Source organism: Panthera pardus, unplaced genomic scaffold (genome assembly GCF_024362965.1).
Source record: "Panthera pardus isolate Hobbes unplaced genomic scaffold, ASM2436296v1 HiC_scaffold_7, whole genome shotgun sequence".
NCBI classification, from domain to species: domain Eukaryota; kingdom Metazoa; phylum Chordata; class Mammalia; order Carnivora; family Felidae; genus Panthera; species Panthera pardus.
In genome coordinates this window covers 72,976,895-72,999,978 of record NW_026527002.1, presented here as the reverse complement: position 1 = coordinate 72,999,978, position 23,084 = coordinate 72,976,895, and the positions used below count along the sequence as shown (strand labels likewise).

General features: G+C 49.4%; 1 protein-coding gene across 1 annotated transcript in view; it reads left to right on the top strand.

Moving 5' to 3' along the window:
- The first annotated feature begins 14,066 nt into the window (after positions 1-14,066).
- HHLA1 (HERV-H LTR-associating 1) overlaps positions 14,067-23,084 on the top strand; it is a 34,037-nt gene continuing 25,019 nt past the window's right edge. The window contains exons 1-6 of the mRNA XM_053896392.1: positions 14,067-14,145; positions 15,234-15,293; positions 18,495-18,554; positions 19,404-19,484; positions 20,463-20,546; positions 20,650-20,733. Of these exons, the coding sequence (XP_053752367.1) occupies positions 14,067-14,145; positions 15,234-15,293; positions 18,495-18,554; positions 19,404-19,484; positions 20,463-20,546; positions 20,650-20,733 (448 nt within the window). The remainder of the gene's footprint in view (positions 14,146-15,233; positions 15,294-18,494; positions 18,555-19,403; positions 19,485-20,462; positions 20,547-20,649; positions 20,734-23,084) is intronic.

Below are 23,084 nucleotides of genomic sequence, written 5' to 3'. Positions count from 1 at the left end.
TGGCAACATGGAGTGACAACACAGTCTGTTGTCGGTTGTGGGAAGGCGGGTAAAAGAGGAGACATGAGCATATCTGTAAATGTGAGGAAAGAAACAATTGAGAGGGAGAGGATAAAGACTCAAGAAAGAAACTATGATGGAGGCAAGAGTGATGTGGATTACTCTTGGACCCATAACGTGTGAATCACACTCCCCAGAAACAACCACTATTGTCTCTGGAGGTAACAAAGGCCTTCGAAAGGCTGGAGGTACAGCGTTTCGTAAAATATTATCCCACCTTCACAGTTTTTAGACCTGATCGCTCCCACTTTATAGATGAGGAACTCAAAGCTCAGAAACATAAAGAGACCTGGTCAAGGTCAGACCCCAAGAAGTGGAACATTAGGAATAAGTCATAAGTGGAATAAGTCACAAGTAGAACCCAAGACCACCCACCCCCAAGCGTTGTGCTACTTCCTTTGTAGAGGCTTCACCTCCTACCCCATGTGGGATGAAGAACAAATGGATGGCTCAGAGAGACTGTGAGTGAGGTGGGAGGAAGTCAGGAAAGCACACATCAGTTTGCCTCTCTCTGTTGTCAGTAAGTAGGAAGGGAAGTTTTCTCATGAGAATAGAGTTGGAGTGGGGAACCCTGGGGGGTTACTGAACCTTTTGATGCCTAAGTTCATCATCTAGAAAGTGGGAAGTTTGAACTGATATCTATAGAGAACTCAGCAAGGGAGATAGCACGTAACAAATGTTCAATGAGTGACAGTCAAAAGCTGTACCCACATACCAGGTTGCCTGAATTTGGGTTTCCAGAAGAATAGAAACAAGATGGTGGGTTCAGGGAGTTTATTTGGAAAGTGATCCCAGGAAACACCACTGAGAGAGCGGGGAGAGTGGAAAAGGGAGGGAGAAAAGCCAATAAAGGAAAAACTAATCCTTCAGGTAACTGGGCTCAATTCTATCAGGAACCCCATAAGAACAATGTGAAATGTACTAAAGGATTATTCCACCTTGAGACAGGAATCTGGGGCGTTCATCCACTGACTCCCATTCTTCCTTGGTTGAGGGTTGCCCCTGGGGTGTTAAATCTCCTACTCTGTCAGGTTTCCCTGTGCTACAGATGAGCAAGCTCCAAAATGCCAAAGCTCTAAGGCAGTAGAGTGGAGAGACACGGCCAGTGGAGATGTCAGCATGTTGCAACCTGTCTACCACAACTACGAGTGAACTCCGAGGTGGGCAGAGGGGACACCAGGCGGGGTGACAGAAGCACCTGGTACATAAGCCCACTTGAAAACACTACATGCACAAAGGTAAGGTCGACTGCCACAATTTAGTCTGTAAGCCAAAGGACAAATTTGACCCACACTGGACAAGCCGGTCATGGCGCCCATGACCATGATCCATTGTTAAAATGGCGCCTGTAGCCTCCAGGAACCAGGGTAGGTAGCCGCTCTTCTGCTAGAAGGTCATCGTGCTGCAAAGTCCACATCAGTCATCAGAAATGCCTGTGGCTGACTTTGCGGTTATGAGAAGAGTATCTACTCTACAGCAATATATTTCCCTCCCAGCAAAGTTTACCCACCTCTGGCAACTGTATGACAGAGAAAGAGCGTGAAAATGATATCCCTGAGAAAGTCTCTTTCCGTCTGCACAAATGGAGCAGCAGCCCATTCATAGCCCACTATCCCAGATACTCCTGGGACCCAGTGGCTCCCGCTCCCTGAAGTCGTGTAAGGTGTCTCCCCTGAGAAAAGTCCAATTGTCCTTGTATCCTGCCTCCACATCAGTTTATCTTCTGGTCCTGGGCAGATCAGTGTCAGAGCAGTGGAGAGCAAGGGAGTCAGCAGAACAAAGAGGAGTGAGAAATGAAATAAGAGAGGCAAAAGGCAGGTCATGAATGGCCTCGTGGGCCATTATAAGGGCATTTGCTTTCATACGGAGTCAGATGAGAAGTCCCTGCAGGACTTTGAGTAAAGCGGTGACTAGACCTGATTTATGCCCAATTCTCTGGGCACTATATTGAGAACCCACTAACAGTAGCAGGGGCAGAAGCAGGGAGATTAATCAGAAGCCACACTGCATTGGCAATAATCCAGGTGAGAGCTCAGGCCAGAGCAGCAGGGCTGGAGGTGGTGAGAAGTGTTTACAATCTGGGTATGTTTGAAGGGTCGAGAAGGCAAGTTCCGCCGATGAACGGAACGCGAGGTGTGAGAGAAAGAGAAGAATCCAGGACGGGTATAAAATTTTTCACTGAGCACCTGGAAGAATCAAGGTGTCACTAACTGAGCTGGGAGTAGATTAGGGGAGGGGCACGTTTTGCAATAAGGACATGAATTTGACTTTTTACCTGTTAAATTTGAGATGCACGTGGGGCATCTAGTGGAAAGCCTTTGTACGTAGTTGAGTGTGTAGTTAAGGAGATCCTTTGAGGTTGAGTCGGCGTCTCTATCATCTATCAATTGATCGATTCAACAACATGTAGATAACATGAGACAAGATGACATCCCCAAGTGAGCAAGTACAGAGAGGAAAAAGAAGACATCCAAGGACTGGGCCGTGCAACATCCAGAGGTCGGGGAGGTGAGGGGAGTCCAGCAAAGGAGGCTGAGCAGGACTTGAGCTAGAAGAAAACCAGGAAGGTGTGGCGCTAGGGAGGCCAAGTGCGGACCTGGTCCCGAAGAGCAGGGTCGAGTGGTGGCCCCAGGTGCTAGCGAGAAGCTGAGTAACAAGAGGAGTTGGCGGTGTGGAGGTCATAGTGACCTTGACAAGGTCAGTCCTGCTGGGATGCTGGTCTGATACCTGATTGGAGGGGCCTTGAGAGGGAGGAGAGGAGGGGGCCCTGGAGCAGAGAGGGCCCATGGTGCCCATTTTAGGTGCACAGTTCCGTGTGCCCAGTTCTTTCACTGTTGTTGTGCAGCCATCACCCCATCCGTCTCCGGAACACTCGCATCTTGTAAAACGGAAACTCTGTCCCCATTAAACAGGTGCTCCCCACGCCCCTTCCCCCAGTTCCCACAACCACCATTCTACTTTCTGTCTCCATGACTTTGACTAACCTAGGGACCTCGTGTAAGTACAACCATACAGCATTTGTCTTTTTTGTACTGTGTTTTTAAGTATCTGAAAATGAGGCTCAAAGAGGCTAAGCGATTTACCACGGCCACACAGCTAGCAAATCACAGAAGCAGGACCAGGGCTGTGGCTTTTCTTCTCACCCAGAAGTGTTATTATGGTTAGCACAACAGGTATGTCTCCCGGGGATCAACGAAATGCACAGAAATGCATTCTTTCTAGGACGGTAACGGTAAGAATTATCAAATGTCCGCTAAGAACCAGGTACTGTAAGCTCTTGCTTTGTGACCATTCGGTCATGATAACCCTCTGCAGAGGCCACTGCTGTGATCTCCATTTCACCGTGAGATGACATGATGAGAACAGTGACTTTGAGGTAACTGATCTCCCCAAACTGAAATGTGAAGTCCTGGAGGGCAGAGATCTCAACTCTCTCCCTCTCTCTTAGTCAGAGCTGTGTCCCAGCACCCTGACCAGGTGAAAGGAGTCTCCTGTGTTACTCCTGTAGACAGGATTTGGCCTTGCCCCCTCTCCCACGTCTCCACATCTCTGGGCAGCTACTTCCTCTGGCCATCACAGCAGCAGCAAATGGAGGCTCCTCGGATGTGCAAATTCTCTGGCCCCAGCCAGACCAGACTCTGAAGCTCTGGGGTTGAGCCCAGCAATCTGGGCTTTAACAAGCCCTCCAGAAGATTCTAATACACATGATCCAGTCTGAGAATCACTGGTCTACCCGGGTCATCAGCTCTGAGATACTTATCCTGCACATATCATTTAAAATCCTGGCCCTTCAGAAGATTCCCTTGATTCACTTTAGATCAGGGGTGGTGGCCCTTTCTGGAACCGTCACACTTTTCTGTGTCCCTAGTCATACTGCACCATCCATGACTCACAGACAGTGAGCTCCCTGGGGGCAAGGACCAAGAACTGTCCGCCGTTGTGTCCACAGTCCTTAGCACAACACCTGCCTTGAGGAAGAGCTCGCGAAGCTTGAGTGAGAAAGGGTAAATCCAAGGAGTCTCTTCCAAACATCTACATTCCAGGAATCGTTTGAGATGCAGATTGAAGGGGGCAGAGTAATGAATGAAAGGTGGTAGACCCAGAAAATAAAAAGGCTATTAAGAGGAGTCCTCTAGGAGCCAGATGAAAAACCAAGGGCAGAAAAACAAACATTCATTCACTTAGTTGTCAAACCTGTGCTGATTGTCACATCTCTGTCAAACTCCATGGTGGTGGCTTGAAGTACAAGGGGACTTGCCCTGAAGGCGGACACAGCCTACTGAGGGGGACAGACAAGCAAAGAGATCACCCCAGCACAGCAGGATAAGACAAATACTAATACAATCCCCTTAATGGGAGGGGTGGGAATCCGACAATGCTTCCTAGAGAAGGAGATGTCTGAAATGAAGATAAAAAGGACAAGGTGAAGTTCGGGGTGTGGGTAGATGAAGGGAGAAAATAGTAGCCAAAGACCTGTTTTTTCAATGTTCATTTATTTTGAGAGAGAAAGAGAGAGAGTGGGGGAAGACAGAGACAGAGGGAGACAGAGAATCCCAAGCAGGCTCTGCACTGTCCGTGCAGAGTCTGACACAGGGCTTGAACTCACGAACTGTGAGATCATGACCTGAGCCAAAACCAAGAATCGGTCGTGTCACCAACTGAGCCACCCAGGCACCCCAAGACCTATTTTAAAAGCATGAATTAGATCATGTCTCTCTTTTGCTTCAACTCTCCCAGAGCTGCTTCCAGCAGCTAAATTAAATCCCAAGCCCTTACCCTGGCCGGCAGGGCTTCCTAATTCTCTAGCAACATCTCCTGCCTCTCTACCTTGCTCCTGTCATTCCAGCGAGAGGGAGGCGCAAGGAAAGGCCCATGGAAAGGAGAGCAGCAAGGACACGGTTTGAATAGGAACCCCAGGCTTCCTGCTCTTGATGGAGCAGAAAGCGTGAGGTCAAGGGTGGCAAAAAATAGGGTAGGGAGGGGACCAGTGTCTGATCATGGGGAACGCTGTGTGGGTTAGCCTGGCGCACCCGGGGTTCATCTGAGAGGGGATGAGGTGCCGTTGAAGGCGGTCACGGTCAGTTTTGTGGTCTGGAAAAATCACTTGATTTCGACAGTGGTATCATCCAACATGGTAGTCACCAGCCATGTGTGGCTACTGAGCACGTAAAATATGACTAGTCCAAATTGAGGTGCACTGGAAGTGCAAAATACACACCAGCTTTTGAAAACCTAGTGCAAAAAAAAACTCAATAATTTTTAATATCGATTTTAGCATTGAGATACTAGTTTAGATATACCGTGCTAACTAAAACACATTCTTTTTTTTTCTTTCTTTTTTTTTTAAATTTTTTTAACGTTTATTTATTTTTGAGACAGAGAGAGACAGAGCATGAACAGGGGAGGGGCAGAGAGAGAGGGAGACACAGAATCTGAAACAGGCTCCAGGCTCTGAGCTGTCAGCAGAGAGCCCGACGCGGGGCTCGAACTCACGGACCGTGAGATCATGACCTGAGCCGAAGCCGGGTGCCTAACCGACTGAGCCACCCAGGTGCCCCTAAAACACATTCTTAAAATTAATCTCACCTGATTCTTGTTTGCTTTTTAAATGTGGCTACTAGAAGACTTTAAATTGCATGTGTAGTTTGCATTACCTTTCTACTAGACAGAAATGTAGACGATGGGTGAAGAAGGAGAAAGACCAGTTAGGAGATTTTATCAAAGGTCTAGCTGAACAATTGATTTATTCATTCATTCAAGAACTATTTATGTCAAGCATTGCACTAGCCCCTGGAACGTGGTAGTGAATATGGCAGAGAAGGGCCCTGATCTCCTGAACCTGACATCTCTGGCAGGGAAACAGACCATAGAGAATCAAGCCGATAAATAAACAGAATAATTAGGATTTATAATGATAATGCAGAGTAATTACAATAGCATCCTTTGGTGAGGCACCCGATTGTAGGCAATATTTGCACTGATAATTGAAGGAGAGGAAAGAGCCAGTCCTCAGAGAGGGCCAGGGAAGAGCATTCCAATCAGAGGAAACAGCCAGTGCAAAGTTCTTGGGGCTGTCACTCGGAGGCTATGAACAAGGGAAAAAGTGCTGTGTGATTGTAGCTAAAGACTTAGGAAGAGGGCATCTGTGTGAGCCCTTGTGGGCCAGGGGAAGGAGGTAATTTTATCCTAGGTATCTCTAATCACATATTTAATGATTTATCACTACTCACATATTTATTATCCTATTGATATGAAATGTCCAGAAAAGGCAAATCTACAGGAATGAAAAGTAGATGGTTGCCTGCAGCTGGGGTCGGGGTGGGAGGATTAGCTGTAAATGGGCACAAAGACTCTTCCTGGAGGGACAAAAATTGACTAGAAGCCACTGAATTGTACACTGAAAATGGGTGGATTTTAGTAGTATTTGTGAGAAATAAGCCCACCAGACCAATCAAAGGAAGGATGCGGAGCCTCGGGGGACAGCGAAGCAAGGCTTTAATCAATGTTCTTGCAACAGCGAGTGTCTGATGGACAGGCTCACCCTCGGCAGTTACAGCAGACAATTTATCTCCTAGCATGAAGTCCTGCCCCCGGTTCCTCATTGGCTGAGTACTATAGAAGTAAGTCCCGCCCCTGGTTCCTCATTGGCTGGGTACTATAGAGGTTACAGCCTTACCCCTACATCATGTAAAGCAAAAAGTAGTCTGATTGGAACAAATGTACATTGCCTCAGGCGACACAGAGACTTTCAGTCCCTCCTCCCTTTGTTCTTTGGCGCGTGCTCATTGCGAAGCCCGCAAAAATAAGCCTGAGAAATAGAGAGGGGAAGAAAACCAGGAAGGGAGGTGTCTGAGGGTTTGGGACTCCATTGCAGGGACTGGGGCTGGTACATATTTCCAATAGGTTGCACACCTACTGTTAATTAGACAGCATAGCTTTTATTTGGTATTTCTGAAAATGAGTCATCTTTCTTACGTCTCACAGTATGTAAATTTTACCTCAGCAAAGTTATTTAAAACAAGATCTCTCTGGATGATATAAGGGAAATCCATTCAGGGAAGCACGGGTGCTAGCAGGGTGACAAGTTCACGGGAATTCCAACGGCTCAGATAAGAAAAATCAACCTTGAACTTGGGTGATAAAAATAGAGCTGCCAAGGTTTCTATAAAGGGCAACATAGTCAGTATTTCGGGCTTTGTGGCCCGTGTTCCTCCGCCACAACTCCTCAACTCTCTCCTTTTAGCACAAACACAGCCCCGGAGAGTATATAAACGAATAAACGTCACCTTGTGTCAATAAAACTTTATTTGTGCATACTGAAATGTGAACTTCGTATCCTTTTTACATGTCATGAAATACTCCTCTTCGTTTTTTCTTTTTCAACCATTTAAAACTGTGAAACCAGGGTGCCTGTTGGGCTCAGTCGGTTAAGCTCCTGACTTTGGCTCCGCTCCCGATCTTGCAGTTTGGGAGTTCAAGCCCTGCATCGGGAACTCTCTCTACTGTCAGCGCAGAGCCCGCCTCAGATCCTCTGTCCCGCCCTGTCTCTGCCCCTCCCCACCCCGCCCCTCTCTCTTTCTCAAAACTGAGTGAACAGGTACAAATTTTTAAAGAAAATAAAACTGTAAAACCATCTTAGGCCTGATTAAAAAACACATGAAGTGAGGGGGCCAGGCTTGTCTGCCCTGCTCTGGGCACCAGCGGCAATCGACAAGCGGTCCCAGCCATTTCTTCAGAGACTTCCGCTGGCCCGCATGCCAGGGGACGCTTGGCAAACAGACCTTTACAACCAGGAGGGAAAATCATCACCTAGTGATCCTGTTCTGCTCCTTCAGTACTCGTAATTACTGTCAGAAGAGGCTTCCTGTCCCCCGCTCAATCGGTGCATTGTCATTGTCATTCTGCTCACGGAGTCTATTCAGCCCTGAGCAGAGGCTTTTTTTTTCTAACGGGGTTGATCCTGTTTCACCGCCCTGAGTTTTTGGCAGGATTATTATTCCTTTTCTTTTTTTTTCCTGAAGGATTTAAAGCAAAGTTATCAAGCCTTTCCCCACCCCCCCATCCTGTGTATCTTTCACTAAGAACTCATATAAACCCCACAGCTCTGGCTTAGCCGTTAATCTTTCTGGCTGCTTAAAATCTTTGAAGTCATTTATCCCACTCAGGAGACAGGTAAGTCATATATTGTAGATATTTTTAAACCCTCCGGCTTCCTCTCTTTCCCGGGGGCATGAAGCCAGATAAGGAATGCATCTGCTATAATTCCCAAGCTCTGGGCTCCTGGTTGCTGAATGATAGGAGAGAAGTTTCTATCACCCAATCTCTACATTGCACTTATGCTAAGACTCCGCCCCTTGATCACAGCCCCTTTCTGGTTTCTTTCCCTTAAGCTATTGATTAGAATCTTAGTGCAGTCATCAGCTGTAAGGATGGCTTGTCCTCACATCTGTGATAAAGGAAACGTAATCTTTAATCCAAAAAATTGGAATGGGGTTAAATGAATGCCCTAAAAAAGCGCTGGGAGCAAAGCAAAGCGACGGCTACAAATTATACTTTCTTAGCCAGTGGCCCAACCAATCACAGGCTTTGGTGGAGACGCAGACCTGGGGTTCCTGTCCTGGCCCTTCGGCCGCCTTCTGCTGGGTCAGGTGCTTGTCCGAGCCTCGCTCTCCTCAAACTATAAGAAGAACAATCAAGGCTGCTTCAAGGACTAGTGAGCGACCGTGTGTAAAAGTCCTAGCCTATCAGATAGTCAACAAATAGGAGATTCTTCCCTCCTTTTTCTGCATTAATTGTCCTTTTTTAATTTTTTTTAAACTTTTTCAATGTTTATTTATTTTGAGAGAGAGAGAGAGAGAGAGAGAAGGGGCAGAGAGAGAGAATCCCAAGCAGGCTCCACACTGTCAGCGCAGAGCCCGACCTGGGTCTCGATCCCATGAACTGTGAGATCATGACCCGAGCTGAAACCAAGAGTCAGACGCTCAGTCGACTGAGCCATCTGGGCGCCCCCCTGCATTAACTGTTCTTGAAGAGGCAGGACCTCGCCCTTCAGTGTCCTCCTCCCCGGCCTTGGAGCTGACTGCCTGAGCGCGAAGCCAGCTGTCACTCAGCAGTGGAAGGACCCTGGGCAAGTTATCCGACACCTAAGCCTCTGGGTCCTCCTCAGGAAGAGGGAACTGATACTTGCCTGGAAGGTTGCTGAGCGAGCGGACCATAATGTGTTGAGCCCCGTTAGCTCTCACCGTGGCTGGCCCGAACGGGATAGGACTTCTGTGCGAGTCTTCACCTCTTCCCTGGGCCTTGCGATTATTCTGTATCGGACCGGGCGTCTTTTGGCCGCAAAGTAGAGCGACAAAGGTAGGTTTACCCGGCCGGCCAAACTAACCGTGGTGGATCTGTGATCCTTGTTAATTGGAAGCAACGTGATGTTTAATTAAAGCCCCAGCAGCTTTGATCGCGCCGTTTACATCCAAAACGCAGACATATCGCGAATTCACTTGACGAGACTCTCGGGCAGATTCTTGGCTCACTGGGCATGAGGGCACTTCACAGTCCTTCTCTCAGGAGCACGACTGGATTTCTAACCGCTTCCGCCCACCAGAGCACTTTGAAACGATCGGTTCTGGTTTTTTTTTTTTTTTATAACATCCGGCCTTTTGTGGCACACAGAGATGGTATTTGGAAGGGAGGAGGGTGCAGTGGAACGTGGTGAAAAAGGAAACAGACTTTTTTTTAAGTTTATGTACGTATTTTGAGACCGAGAGCATGCACATGCATGAATGGGGAAGGGGCAGAGAGAGAGAGAGGGAGAGGGAGAGAGAATCCCAAGCAGGTGCCACGCTGTCAGCCCAAAGCCTGATGTGGGGCTGGAACTCACGAACCCTAAGATCGTGACCTGAGCCGAAATCAAGAGTCGGACACTTAACCCACGGAGCCACCCAGGTGCCCCAAAGAAACAGACTTTGGTATCTGAGAGACTGTGGTTCTCTCGCTTAGGAGCTGTGGGACCACGAGCAGGGGCTTCTGCCTCTGATCCCTGGTACGATGGGAATATCGGTGTCTCTCCCACGGGATGCTTGAGGAGGTAAAATAACAGAAACAATGCCCCAAAATGGAGGTTCCATAGATTATACTGTCGGAGAGGGAAAAAAAAAAAAAATCTTTGCTCTACCCTCTTAGGTTCAGTGACTGGGGCCATGCAAATTGAACAGACCACGGGAGAAGGTTTGTGTCATATGCATATGGCGGGCCTCACAGAAATGAAACGAAAACCACAGAGGTGGTTGGGCCCTGGGGCTTACATATCATTTCGACCGAAGGATGATAAGTTTGTGGGGAGGTGACCAGGAAAGGAAGAGAGCTTTGAGCTCCCAGGGCGCTGAATGGTGGGAAGGCAAAAATATGGGGAAGCAGATGGAGATAAGGATTATTCTACTGGCGCTCGTTGATGCAGACCCATCTTGCTGTGACTTTCCGACCTTCCGTTGTCTTCACGGCCCTAAAACCCCAGGCAGGGGAGATTCATAACAGTCCTCGTTTTCAGAAGTTTCTGCACTTAGCCAGGTAAGGGAGGCTCTGGGGAGACTTGTAGCTGTGGCCTTCGTGGCATATTTGGGGGCAGCGTATTCTGATCCTTGTCAGTACATTATTACCGTTGTCCTATCGTTACCGGATGAGTTTTCTGCCAATGTCACTGAAGAGACGATGATTCGTGAACAACCGTCCCATTAGGGCCATGAGGAAAGCACAGAAACGATAACTTAGTTTCAGGGTAAACTTTCGGCTATCGGATCCAGTCTTCGTAAGATGTAACCTTGAGGATCGTATCTCTAACCGAATGGGGAATACTGTCTCTCTTGTTCGCCACTGGAGTGCCGATATCTTTATTGCTTCTCTGTGTTAAACACGTACGTGGTACTTGCTCTGCGCCCGACGCTGTTCACTGTATTTTACAAATAGCATGCGTTAGTCCTCCTGACAGCGTTGGGTGAGGACACTGAGGCACGGAGAGGTTCAGTGACTTGCCCAGCTAGCAAACGGCAGAGCCTGGAAGCCGACGCAGGCTGGCAGGCTCCAGGGTCCGTGCTGGTGACACCAATGCCATGCACTCTGCAAATATTTTCAAGTGAATGAAGGTTGAGGGATTGACCCAGAGAGCACTACTCAATAGCCGACTTAAGATTAAAATCAAGTCTCTCTGACCTACACCCAGCTCCTCCCCAGGGTGTCCCACCATGGCCCACGCTCCCAAGGAGGAGTCAAGGGAAGCTTGACCTCCCTAGTTTGGCAGAAAGGCGAAACGCAGCCAGTTCTGTTTGTAGAAGCTGCGGAGTGGAGGGCACGTCCCCGGCCCCATGAATCACTGCACACAGTCTGCATCACTCTCCATCTTCTCGTTTTTCCTTTCTGGGGTCGGGGCACTGAACGGTGTGGAAATTCTTGTGGAAATTAGCAGCCCCCGGGTGGCTGTTAACTGAGCGCCCGTCTCTTGATTTCGGCTCAGGTCATGATCTCACGGGTTGTAGGATCGAGCCCCGCGTCGGGATCCATGCGGAGTCTGGAGCCTGCTTGGGATTCTCTCTCTCCCTCTCCCTCTGCCCCTCCCCACTCTCTCCCTCCTTCCCTCCCTTCCTCCCCCCCCTCAAAAAATAAAAGTAAATTAAAAAAATGAAAAACACAATGTGGAAATGGTTGAAAAGGAGAGCGAGCCAGCTGAGGACCAGGGGTGGGATCCTCACAAGTCTCAGCTCACGTGTTCAATCCGCGGATTCTGTCTAATTCAGCAGAGAATTCACGGAGCAATTCTCCCGGGTCAGTACCACATCAAGCCCGTGGTAAAAGCAAGTTCTCTTTGATAAAACTCCCCGACTCTCCAAACTACCGTAGCTCCAAAGACTGCCGGAGATACACTTAACAAATTCTGCATTGTTTATCTCAAATTCGTATTTAACTGGGTGTCCTGTGTTTTCATTTGCTCGATTCGCAACCTCACCCCAAACACATAGTCGATTTGGCCAAGAGCAAAGAATTAAAAAAAAAAAAAAAAAACTAGACAGAAAGAAAAACACATTTTTCTGCAAGAACAAAATCAATAGAAAGCTGCCTTCTCACCGTAATAAAGGTTAGTGTGTCTACTCTTCATAAATGGAGGTGTCGATTAACACGAGGAAGCAGGAGTCGAAAAAGGGAGGTGTATCCATTACGTAGATGTGGATAATTATTTTTCTACTACAAATTTGTGTCTGTTCCCGCCTCGGGCATGGTGTGGGGCTTCAGGAGGGGGGTGGAGGAGGAAGGGGGGAAGAAAAGAGACCAGAGGTAAGAGAACGAGGCAGGAATTAGGATGCCCAAGTATCGACCCCCTTCAGGTACCTACCGTACCGTGCTAGATGCTGTGATCCTTCATCTCGTTTCATCTGCACGAATTATCTTCCAGATGGGCTGTGACTCCGGCCGTTTTGCACACGAGGCGCAGAAAGGCGAAGTAATGTTTGCACAGCAGTTGAGGGGCCGGAGGAAAGAATCCTCACGTAGTTGGCTCACCTGTACCCCTTTGCTGGACAGTGTGGACAGTGTGCTAAGTCCTGCATTCTCCAGCCTGCCTCTCTCTCTCTCTCTCTCTCTCTCTCTCTCTCTTTTTCTCTCTCTCTTTCTCTGTCTCTCCCTCTCCCTCTTCCCCCCCACCACCTGCCGCCCCTCTCTCTCATCTCCATTGTAAATCACTCTATGGAGAATGTAACTCAGTTGGCCTTGAGTGTGAATTAGGTGCTCCAGTCCCCATCTCCTCTAAGGTACTGATCAGCTTGAGGGAAGGTGCATGTGTGGTCTGTCCCTGTGTCACCAACCAGCACACGATGACCGTATATGTGTTGAGCACCGACCGTGTGCCAGGCTCTGGGTAAAATGCCTTGGACTCATTATCTTAAATCCTCACAAAGACCCAGTGAGCTAGGTTTCTGGTCCCCATTTTGCAGATGAGGCAAATAGATTCGGAGAGTAAACACATTTACGAGAGTAAGAGGGCTTCAAGAAAGCCCCGGCTTCTTGCTCCCTGGTAAGGCTCGTCTCTGTCCAGGGAGGCATTTAGAAGAATCACCATTCTTGGGGCGCCTGGGTGGCTCAGTCGGTTAAGCGTCCAACTTCGGCTCAGGTCATGATCTCGAGGTTCAGGAGTTCGAGCTCCACGTCGGGCTCTTTGCTGACAACTCAGCCTGGAGCCTGCTTCGGATTCTGTGTCTCCCTCTTTCTCTGCCCCTCCCCTGCTCATTCTCTCTCTCTCTCTCTCTCTCTCTCAAAAATAAAGAAAAACATTAAAAAAATTTAAAATAAAAAAAAAGAAAGAAAATGCCCAGGAGAATGACCGGCACACAGCGCTGTAGACAAGGATGTAGGGCGAACCCTCACGTACAGTCGGATATTATTTTCCTATTTAGAAGCAGCGGTGATGCTGTGTTGGGAGCGAATCTCCCAGCCAAACAGCCAGAAAGCCTATGGGAGAGGCATTCCTGGTTTGTGACTATGCCCGCCTCCCCCTCCCAGATTCCCGGGTTTCTGCAGTTATGCGGGGCCACGGGAATAATTCTGGCACGGGTTCTAGGCAGGAGCGAGCGTGGCACTTCCTGCCAGAGCCCGTCAGTGGCTGCATAGTCCTCCAACTCTGTCCCTTCCGCTGCCACAATGAACCAACGTCGAAGGAGCCCGCAGGGACCGGATGGAGAGCTACAGGGCAGTGAAGCTCCCCGAGGGACTGTGGAGCAGAGCTCGTCACCAACGTGCAGCGAGTATTGATATAGACAAGAAATCGATTTCTGTTGCCCCATTCAACCCGATAAGGTTATGGAGTTCATCTGTTACCGCAGCATAACCTAACCTAATCCGAACTATTCAGAGCCTTCTGCAGGTTGTTTCTGATGACTGCCCACGCGGTTTTCTCAAGGATATTCTGCATCAGTGTGCTTAGTAACCCAACCTGTTTCCTCCAGGGGCCTGCTCGCCTGCTTCCAGACATGCCGGGCTTCCCGGGACCCGGTCCTCCGGTGAGGCTGTGCGTGGGCCTCACGTGCATTCTGTCCCTTTGGAACACAGGTGGGTCCGGTCTGAGTTCAAGAAGTGCCTGTTCTATATGCCGAGTCTGGGTTTTCACTGGGCTTTGGAGAATGGCAGCAGCTATCGTGTCCGGCCAGAATCCTAAACGAGTCCCATCGAAACGGCGATGATGAATTCCCCATGTCTGGTTTTGCCCTCTGACTTCCTGCACCAGAGTCTCCGTTGCGCAACAGCATTATCTCCCCCGCCACTGTCACGCCTCTTGTCCAAACCACTGTCCTCTCTTTCCTGGACCATGAAGGGAGCTTTCTAAACCAGCCCCTGCTTCTCCTCCTGTCTCGCCATGACCTATTCTCCACTCACCAGCCTGGGCGATCTTTTCACAACTCTCGGCAAGTCACCTCCCAGGCTCCTCCCTCATTTCACCTGCCCCAAGTCATCCAGTGACTTCCTACTTCTCTCGGGAGCGTACCCCGAGTCCTTCGCATAGTCTGCACGACCCTGCCCACCTTGCCGTCCCCGGTTCCTACGATGCCCCGCCTCAGCGCTGGCTTTCGCTCAGTTCTTTAAAGTCGTACTCGTGCCCACCGCGTCCCCTGGCACACACACTGTCATCTACACTCTGCCGACCCCCCCCCCCCCCGCAGCCAGTTACATTCTACTCAAATACTATTCACCCTTCAGCCGCACATCACCTGCCAGGGAGAGCTTTCAGACCACTGAGATGAATCGGGCTCCCTGTTACACACCCTCAAAGCGCTCTTCAAAGTATTCCGCGTCATTCGTCGTAATATCTTTGAGTCTTCTTTTCCTTTACGCCGGCCTTCCCGACTAGACTATAAGCGCCACAAGGATGGAGTCTGCCCTCGCTTGTTCATCATGGTATCCCCGGCACCCAACACACGCGAAGCTTATTAAAGTCCAGCTGCTACGTAACACGGTCACGGTCGATCAATAAATACGCAGTGACTGAACTGAAACAGCCAACTACACGTGGCATGTTAAGCAAGGCACTTCGCCGTTTCCGATCATAGTCTTCTCGTCTTTAGGATGAGCGTTTTGGATCAAATTCTTTCCCGTGTCAAGCCTGGGTTATAGCTTCTCTGATGAGCGCTCTTTTATTTCAGTGTCTGCTGTGAAAGGAGAAGCCAAGAAGGAAAAGGTGATGACCCTCCTTCCTCCAACAGGTAAACGGGCAGGTGTGCCTGCCCCGCTCATTCTCAAACTCCTTGGCTTCTCCGAGCCTCACTGTTCCTATCTGTAAGATGGGGCTTGCGTCTGCAGCTTAGGCATTAACTGTCATAGTAAGAGTTCCTGGCAGTTGTGCTTGCTTTATGGCTCGTGGGACCCCTGGATTCCCGTGATCTTATTTAATCCACAAAGATCACCTCGCTCGATCAGCAATGGACCATTTCGCAATGGGAGGCATTGTCATGGGCTATCCCCATTTTTGCAATAAATTCCTCTTTCCTTGCCTCTTCTTTTTCTTTTTGGTGGTGCAAAATCTGCTCTGCAGCACGACCGTGGATGCATTGCAACATAAGGAGCACACAGGAGGCAGGGGCCTGGCTGCCTTTTCCAATCTGTTGGTAAAGAAGCAAGATAATGGGGGTGGGGGCGCACAGCGGGGGAATTACTCTTTATTTTTTAAATTTTGATTTATTTACTTTTTTTAGTGAGAGAGAGACAGAACATGAGTGAGGGAGGGGCAGAGAGAGGGAGACACAGAATCTGAAACGGGCTCCAGGTTCCAAGCTGTCAGCACAGAACCTGACACGGGGCTCGAACTCACAGACCGTGAGATCATGAGCTGAGCCGAAGTCGGATGCTTAACCGACTGAGCCAACCAGACACCCCTATTTATTTACTTATTTTGAGAGAATGAGAGAGAGAGAGAGCTGAAGCAGGGGAAGGGCAGAGAGAGAGGGAGAGAAAGAATCCCAAGGAGATTCCTCCTTGTCAACGCAGACAAGCTGATGCACGGCTCAAACTAAGGCACGAACTGTGGGATCATGACCGGAGCCAAAACCAAGAGCCAGACTCTTAACCAACTGAGCCACCCAGACACCCCGTAATTTTACTTAGTTTCAATTAGTACATTCGTGTGCTTCCAGATGCAAAAATGCAAAAGGAACAAAAGTGTACGAAGTGAAAATGGTCCCCAGCCAAGCGCTTCCCTTCCCCAGAGGACACAAGTGGTACCGATCTCTTGTGCATACGCAGGGTAATTTTCGATAAACATTTTCCTTATTTGAGCCGTCAGTTTTCTCCTCTTTAAATGGGGACAATTTGTGCCCCACAGGTAATCATAAAGGATGAACCGTGGTTAAACTAGTAAGCACGCAAAAAATATGAAAACTACCAACACTTTCTCTCTTACAGATACCGCTAAGGTGATCTTTTCATCCAAAAAGGGAACAGTCCCTTTCTGTTGTCTGTCTGGCAATTTATTTGAGAAATGTTTCTGTACGGCCTCCTATGTAGAAATTTCTGCCTCAGGGGTGTTTCGTTCACGCGTCAAATACTGTTGTCAAAATCCACCCACAGGTGTGCAATTATACAAAGGAATGATGGACATAATGTCCCCTTGGTGGAAGGAGTGGTGTTCAGGAAGGGGTTCTCGGTTAGGAAAGTTTGCACAGGGCCGGCCAGCCTCACAGCCTGTAGCACCCCTGTGGCCTGGAGCTCCAATCCCTCACCGGCACAGAGGTCTCTCTGTCCTTCCCGGCCAGGTCACAGGCGAGGTCGGCGGCTGCCACAATTGTCACTGGGGCGGCTTCCTGTAGACTCTTCAGGTGGAGTGCCCCTCAGAGCGCCAGACGGGAGAGCAGGCCGTGTGCCAGCTTTTGACCTGCTTGATCATAAATGTCTGTCTCAGAGTTCCGACTGTCGTCGCGTCACCCTCCCCCCCCCCCCCCAGTAACCGTGTGTAAGGAAGGGGACCCGTGGACCCCACCTGCCTCTGATCTCAACGCTCCAGTAGTTAACCAGGAAGCTTGGAGTCCTTGAAAAGCCAGGGAACACCCCAAAACATTCGTGCACAGATGAACGGATAAAGAAAATGCGGTATGTCCATTCAGTGGAATATCATGCAGCCTTAAAAAGGAAGATAATCTTGCCATATACATGATGGATGGTCCTGGAGGATATTATGCTACGTGAAGCCAGTCACAGAAGGACGAATACTACATGATGCCTCTTCTTCTAGGAGGTATCTAAAATCATCACTCCTACAAGCAGAGAGTAGAAAGGGGGTTGCCAGAGGCAAAGGGAAGGAGGAAACAGGGCCACTGGTCAGGTACGGGGTATAACTACACACATCACGTCGCTTTCCTGGGCCTCAGTTTCCCCATCCTTCAAAGGGAATGTTGGACAAGATACTTGCAAAGGATGTTACGAATTGTGCACGGCTGCTTTTCCACAATCCTGTTTCGTTCATGGGAACTTTTATTTCCGTGTCTGGAAACGAAGACATTCAAAAGGAAAAAGAGGCAGCCATCCTTGGCACGACGGGTAACTAAGCCAGCCTTGAATCCTGACTTGCTCTGTAGCTCTGGAACTTGGTTTTCAGCCTGTCTGTGCCTTGGTTTTTCCATCTATAAAATGGGCATAAAGCACCCCACCCCCCGGAATGTAACACGAAACATAATCATTCCGACAGTAATAGGAACAAATGCGGTATGTTCATAATGCCACCTAACCCCAAACCACCAATCCTCTAGGTCACGGCTTTCCAGCCACTTCCACAGGGAGGCCCTCTCGAGAGTGCCCCCTAGACCAGGCCGGGCGTCCTGAGGGAGGAGCTCGTGGCATCCTGCTAGGCCCCGTCTGCTGCCCCTCACGTGTGATTACCCTCCTCCTGCCCGGGGCACAGACAGCAAACCCCACAGAGGCGGAGACCTGTCTCTCTCTCTCTCTCAACTCCCAGCATGATTGCATGGCCCTCAGTGAGTGTTTGTTGAATGAATAAAGAATGAACGTACGCTTAGGCATTTCAAGATGTCCTGTGACGTTTTCTTCGCTAGCACGAACTTCACCGAGCCGGCCAGTGGCCTGCTCTCATGACAAGGCCACTTGTCTGCAGCTCTTAGGAAGCAGGTTCTGGGCTCTCTTGTTTAGGCAAGCTTCTTCTCCACTCTGAGCCTCAGCTTCCTGATCCATAAAGGGGTGGGGTAGATTAGGCCCCCTGCCTGGGGATCACCTGCCTGTTTGTTAAAATGTGAATTTCTAGGCCAAGGTCGGCCTAAGGAGACTCGAGTGTCGGGGGGGAGGAGTCTGCCTTCTCACACGGCAGGTGATTCCACCCTTCTCTAAGCCCAAGGCCGCTGCGCCGAGGCCCCTAAGTCTCTTCCAGCGACGTGTCTCCCCTGAAGTCTTTCTCTCCCCAGTGTCTGGCCTTGGAGGAGAAGAGAGGAAGGAAAAGGGGGTGGCTTTTCTCGACACCACAGGTGAGTCCCTGCCTCCCTTCGGGGCTCCGTGGGCGGGCCGGCTAAGGGAGCCCCCTCCCCGCCCCCACGTCTCCAGACCCCCACTCATAATCCCCACAGCCTCAGTCTTTAGATTGCGTGATCCACACAATTATCCAAGAATTAAGCACTGAGAACCACCTTGTTAGTGAAAATATAAAGAGGCGCGTTAACCACTCTATCCGCCTCGTCTACTGCTATCCCGAATCTTCAGGAAAGAGCCTGCGAGGGGCGGGTCTTAACCTGGCAAGGTCTCTCCACTCAGCTGCACACTCCCAATATCTGGGGGAGTGACCCACTGGTTGATTGATTTTGGTGTTGATGTCTGGGCCGCGTCCCAGACCTGTTAGATCCGGATCTCTGAAGAGGGAGTCCGAGCGTCAGAATAGCAGAATGAAAAAAATAAATAAAACTAAACGTTTTTCTCCGCGTGATGCCAGGTGCCCAGCCAGGGCATCGTCTGTTCGACCACGTAGTCAGTTCCAAACGCAGTGGGGTTGAGAAACCTTGCCGTTTCCGTGGGCTTCCCATCACGCGTGGGCATTGCCACCGATCTCTACTGTCCCCAAATGCAGAGATAAATTATTCACAAAGGGAGCGCTCCCGTCCTTCACGGGGACTTGTCTTCTCTAACTTGTTATGATGTATGCCGCTGGCTGTCACCTCCTGAGGACGAGAACTGCCTTTTATCTCCGGACTCCGTGTGCCCGGCAGTGGGGATGAGCTCCGGAAACGTCCAAAGACGAGGCACAGGTGCCTGAATGTCGGCATCGGGGAACTTCTGTTGTCGAAAAAAGCCTGCTGGTGACAGTATCTGCAAATCTCTTCTAGAACTGCCCGCAAGGTCAGTCGATCTGTCCGCGCTGAACCTGACAGAGCTGGTGAACGGGATGCTGAGCAGAGCTTTAAAAGGTGACCTTCGTCGGGGCCCCCGGGTGGCTCTGTGGGTTGAGCATCTGACTCTTGATTTCGGCGCAGGTCATGACCTCACGGTGCGTGATTTCGAGTCCCTCATCAGGCTCCAGGCTGGCAGGTGGATCCTACTTGGGTTTCTCTCTCCCTCTCTCTCTGTCCCTCCCCCACTTGCTCTCTCTCTCTCTCTCTCTCTCTCAAAATAAACAAACATAAAAAAAAAATTTTTTTAAGGATAACCTTTTTTAAAAAGCCCAGTCCAGGCACACGTTGGTCTTGTGCCTACTTCCCTTCTGGAGGGTCTGCAGTCTGGGCAAGACAAGTCACATCTCTGCATGCCGGCTCCTCCCTGCTCAGATGGAAGGCGTGGTGTCCTCCCGGACCCCTGATGAGATTGAAAACAACCACATGAAGTAGGAGGCTGGCCAACAGCTTGAGAGCGAGCTGCACCCCAGACACGGCACCCGGACAGACTTTTCTAATCACACCTGCCCTGCGAGAGAGCCACCAGGGCTTAGGGACAGATCGGAAACACAGCCAAGGGACAGGTCCCTCTGCAAGTTGGGTTTTGCTTATATTCAATTTTGCGCAGTAACTTCCATTTTTGTTCCTTTATTGTATATTTTTGTCATTTATTTTTATTATTTGCTCACCATCCTTTTTTTTTAAATTTTTTAATGTGTATTTTATTTTTGAGAGAGAGAGAGAGAAAGAGAGAGTGTGAGCAGGGGAGGGGCAGAGAGAGAGGGAGACACAGAATCCGAAGCAGGCTCCAGGCTCTGAGCTGTCAGCACAGAGCCTGATGTGAGGCTTGAACCCACAGACTCTGAAATCATGACCTGAGCCCAAGTCGGACGCTCAACCGACTGAGCCACCCAGGCGCCTCTCATCATCTTTTTAATTTCTATCTATTTACTAATTGGTAGTATTCTTATTGTCAGTAAGCATTTGACTTCTTTATCTCACTATCTCTGGCAGATACGAAGAAGTTCTTCTCCCTGCTAAGCATCACCTCCTACAGTTCCGTGGCCTTCCACAAGTTTTCCGTGGCCATTTACAACAGTAAGTGCCCCCCGGCTCTGCTGGGCGGAGGTGATGGTGAGCGACGGGCCGGCAGGGCCAGGTTCTGTCTCAGGATTGCCGTGTGGATCGTGTCTCTTCACAGTTTCTAACCTGAAGGCTGTGGACCCGGCCAGGTTCCCCACCCGGTACTGTTACTGTCTGAACAACCGGACCAATGACTTATCAGGTGGGTGGAGCCACTCCCCCAACCCCCCCAGGCTTGCGGCTTTCCTGATGTCGCTTGTGCCCTTTCAGATGAGTTTGAATTAACTTCCTTTCTCCCCGGAGTGAAATAAGACAGTAATATCTATTATGCTTAAACGTGTGCACACTTCACTGTCACAGAAAGTGCTTTCCTTGGTTTTTATCTTAGAGAAAATAGGTATGACTGAACAAACGGGCAAGAACAAAATGTTCATGCTGCGTTGTTTTAAGAGAAAAAATGGAGAACAACATACCTACGTATCATTAATAAAAATGGTTAGTTGCGTGTATAAACTTTGGAAAACAGCCATAGGCATTGCATAAATGAATGGGTGTGGCCAGATTTGGCCCATGTATGGAAACATTTCCATGATATTTTTTTTCTTTTAAGTTTTCTTTCTTTCTTTATTTTGAGAGAGAGAGAGAGTGTGTAGGGGAGGGGCAGAGAGAGAGGGACAGAGAGAATCCCAAGCAGGCTCTGCACTGTCAGCACAGAGCCTGATGCAGGGCTCGAACCCACAAACTGTGAGATCTTGACCTGAGCCCAAATCAAGAGTCGGGCAGTTAACCGACTGAGCCACCCAGGCGCGCCTCCGTGACATTTTTAATTAGAAAAAGAGAGTTACAAAATAATGCATAGAATACACTGTCATTGGTGAAGAGACACATACCTGGATGCCAGGTAAGCGGTTACCCCATGAAAGAAGCTTGTGTTGCGTGTTTTACAGCAGAAGAGGGTTGGTTAAGGGGGCTTGGATTCATCTGGTCTTTTTTTTTTTCAATGCGAGTATATTCACGTATTACTTTTATAATTGAAATTTAAAACTATTCGGTGCTCCTTCTGTTTAGAGAATCCTGCAAGGTGAAACTGAGAATTACTCTCTCAATGCTCATTCGCCCATCTAGTGATTCTGTACTGGGCGCATGTTGTTAGCCAGACCCTCTTCTAGGTGTGAGGGCCCCCACTGAGCAAAGCAGGTGCACACCCCCTGCTCTCATGAACTTGGGCTCTATAGGAAGGGACAGTCAATGGGTACACCAAAAACACCTGGTATCTTGGCCGATAGCATGACCGTGAGAACAATAAAGCAGGGGACAGGGTGAGGAGGGAAGTGGTAATGGGCTCAGCTGCGGTGTGTAGCGTGTTCAGAAAAGTCCTTGCTAAGGAGGCAGGAAGTGGAGAGACAACCCTGTGGTAACTGGAGACTGAGAGTTCCCGGCAAAAGCCCAGACAGCGGGGTGAGGACTGGAGAGGCCAGCATGGCTGGAGCAGGCAAGCCAGCGCCGACAGTCACGGGAAATGAGCTCAAGGTTGTGGGGGCAAAGCAGGGAGGGGATCTGGGATCGAGTAGAAGTTTATAGTCCACTGCGAGGATTTGGATTCTCACCCTGAATAAGAAGGAAGCCAATGTGGGGGCGCCTGGGTGGCTCAGTTGGGTAGGCGGCTGACTCTTGATTCGGCTCAGGTCATGATCCCACAGTTCGTGAGGTCGAGCCCCACATCCGGCTCTGTGCCGACCGTGTGGAGCCTGCTTGGGATTCTCTCTCTCCCTCTCTCTCTCTCTTTCTCTCTCCCTCTCTCTCTCTCTCTTCCCCTCTGCCTCTCTCCCCCACTCGTGCTCTCCGTCTCTTAAATGAAAAAAATTTTTGAAGAAAATAATGTATTATGAAGTCAAAATGACAGATGGCAGGGACAATATAATCAAAAAAATCAGAGGGGTGCCTGGGTGGCTCAGTTGGTTAAGCAGCTCACTCTTGATTTCGGCTCAGGTCATGATCTCACAGTTCATGGGTTCAAGCCCTGCGCTGGGCTTTGTGCTGACAGCTCAGAGCCTGGAGCCTGCTTTGGATTCTGTGTCTCCCTCCCTCTCTGCCCCTTCCCTGCTTGTGCTCTTTCTCTCTCTCTCAAAAATAAATGAAAACATTCAATTTTTTTTTTTAATCAGAAACACCTGATGTCCCAACATCCATAGGTAATCCCATTACCCAAGGTGGTCTAAACCACCTCTCTAACCTGCCTGCCTAAGCCATCTGTCAGCTACTTATCTAGCCTACCTGTCTACCGCCCCACCTACCCCATCCATCTACCCATCCAACTTTGCATTCTGTATATTATTTAGAAGATAAGCCAGGCTAGTATGACAAATGACCCCAAAACAAGGTGGCTTACAGAGGGTAGAAGGTAATAGCTTTTGTGTGTGGCCATCTGGGTAAATATACCAGGGCTGCTCTGATGGTATGATGGTGTAGGGGGCCCAGGGTCCTTCTAGCTTGTTGCCCTGCCTCCCATGATGCATTGCCCTTGTTCTCATAGTCCAAGATGGTTGGCCCCCG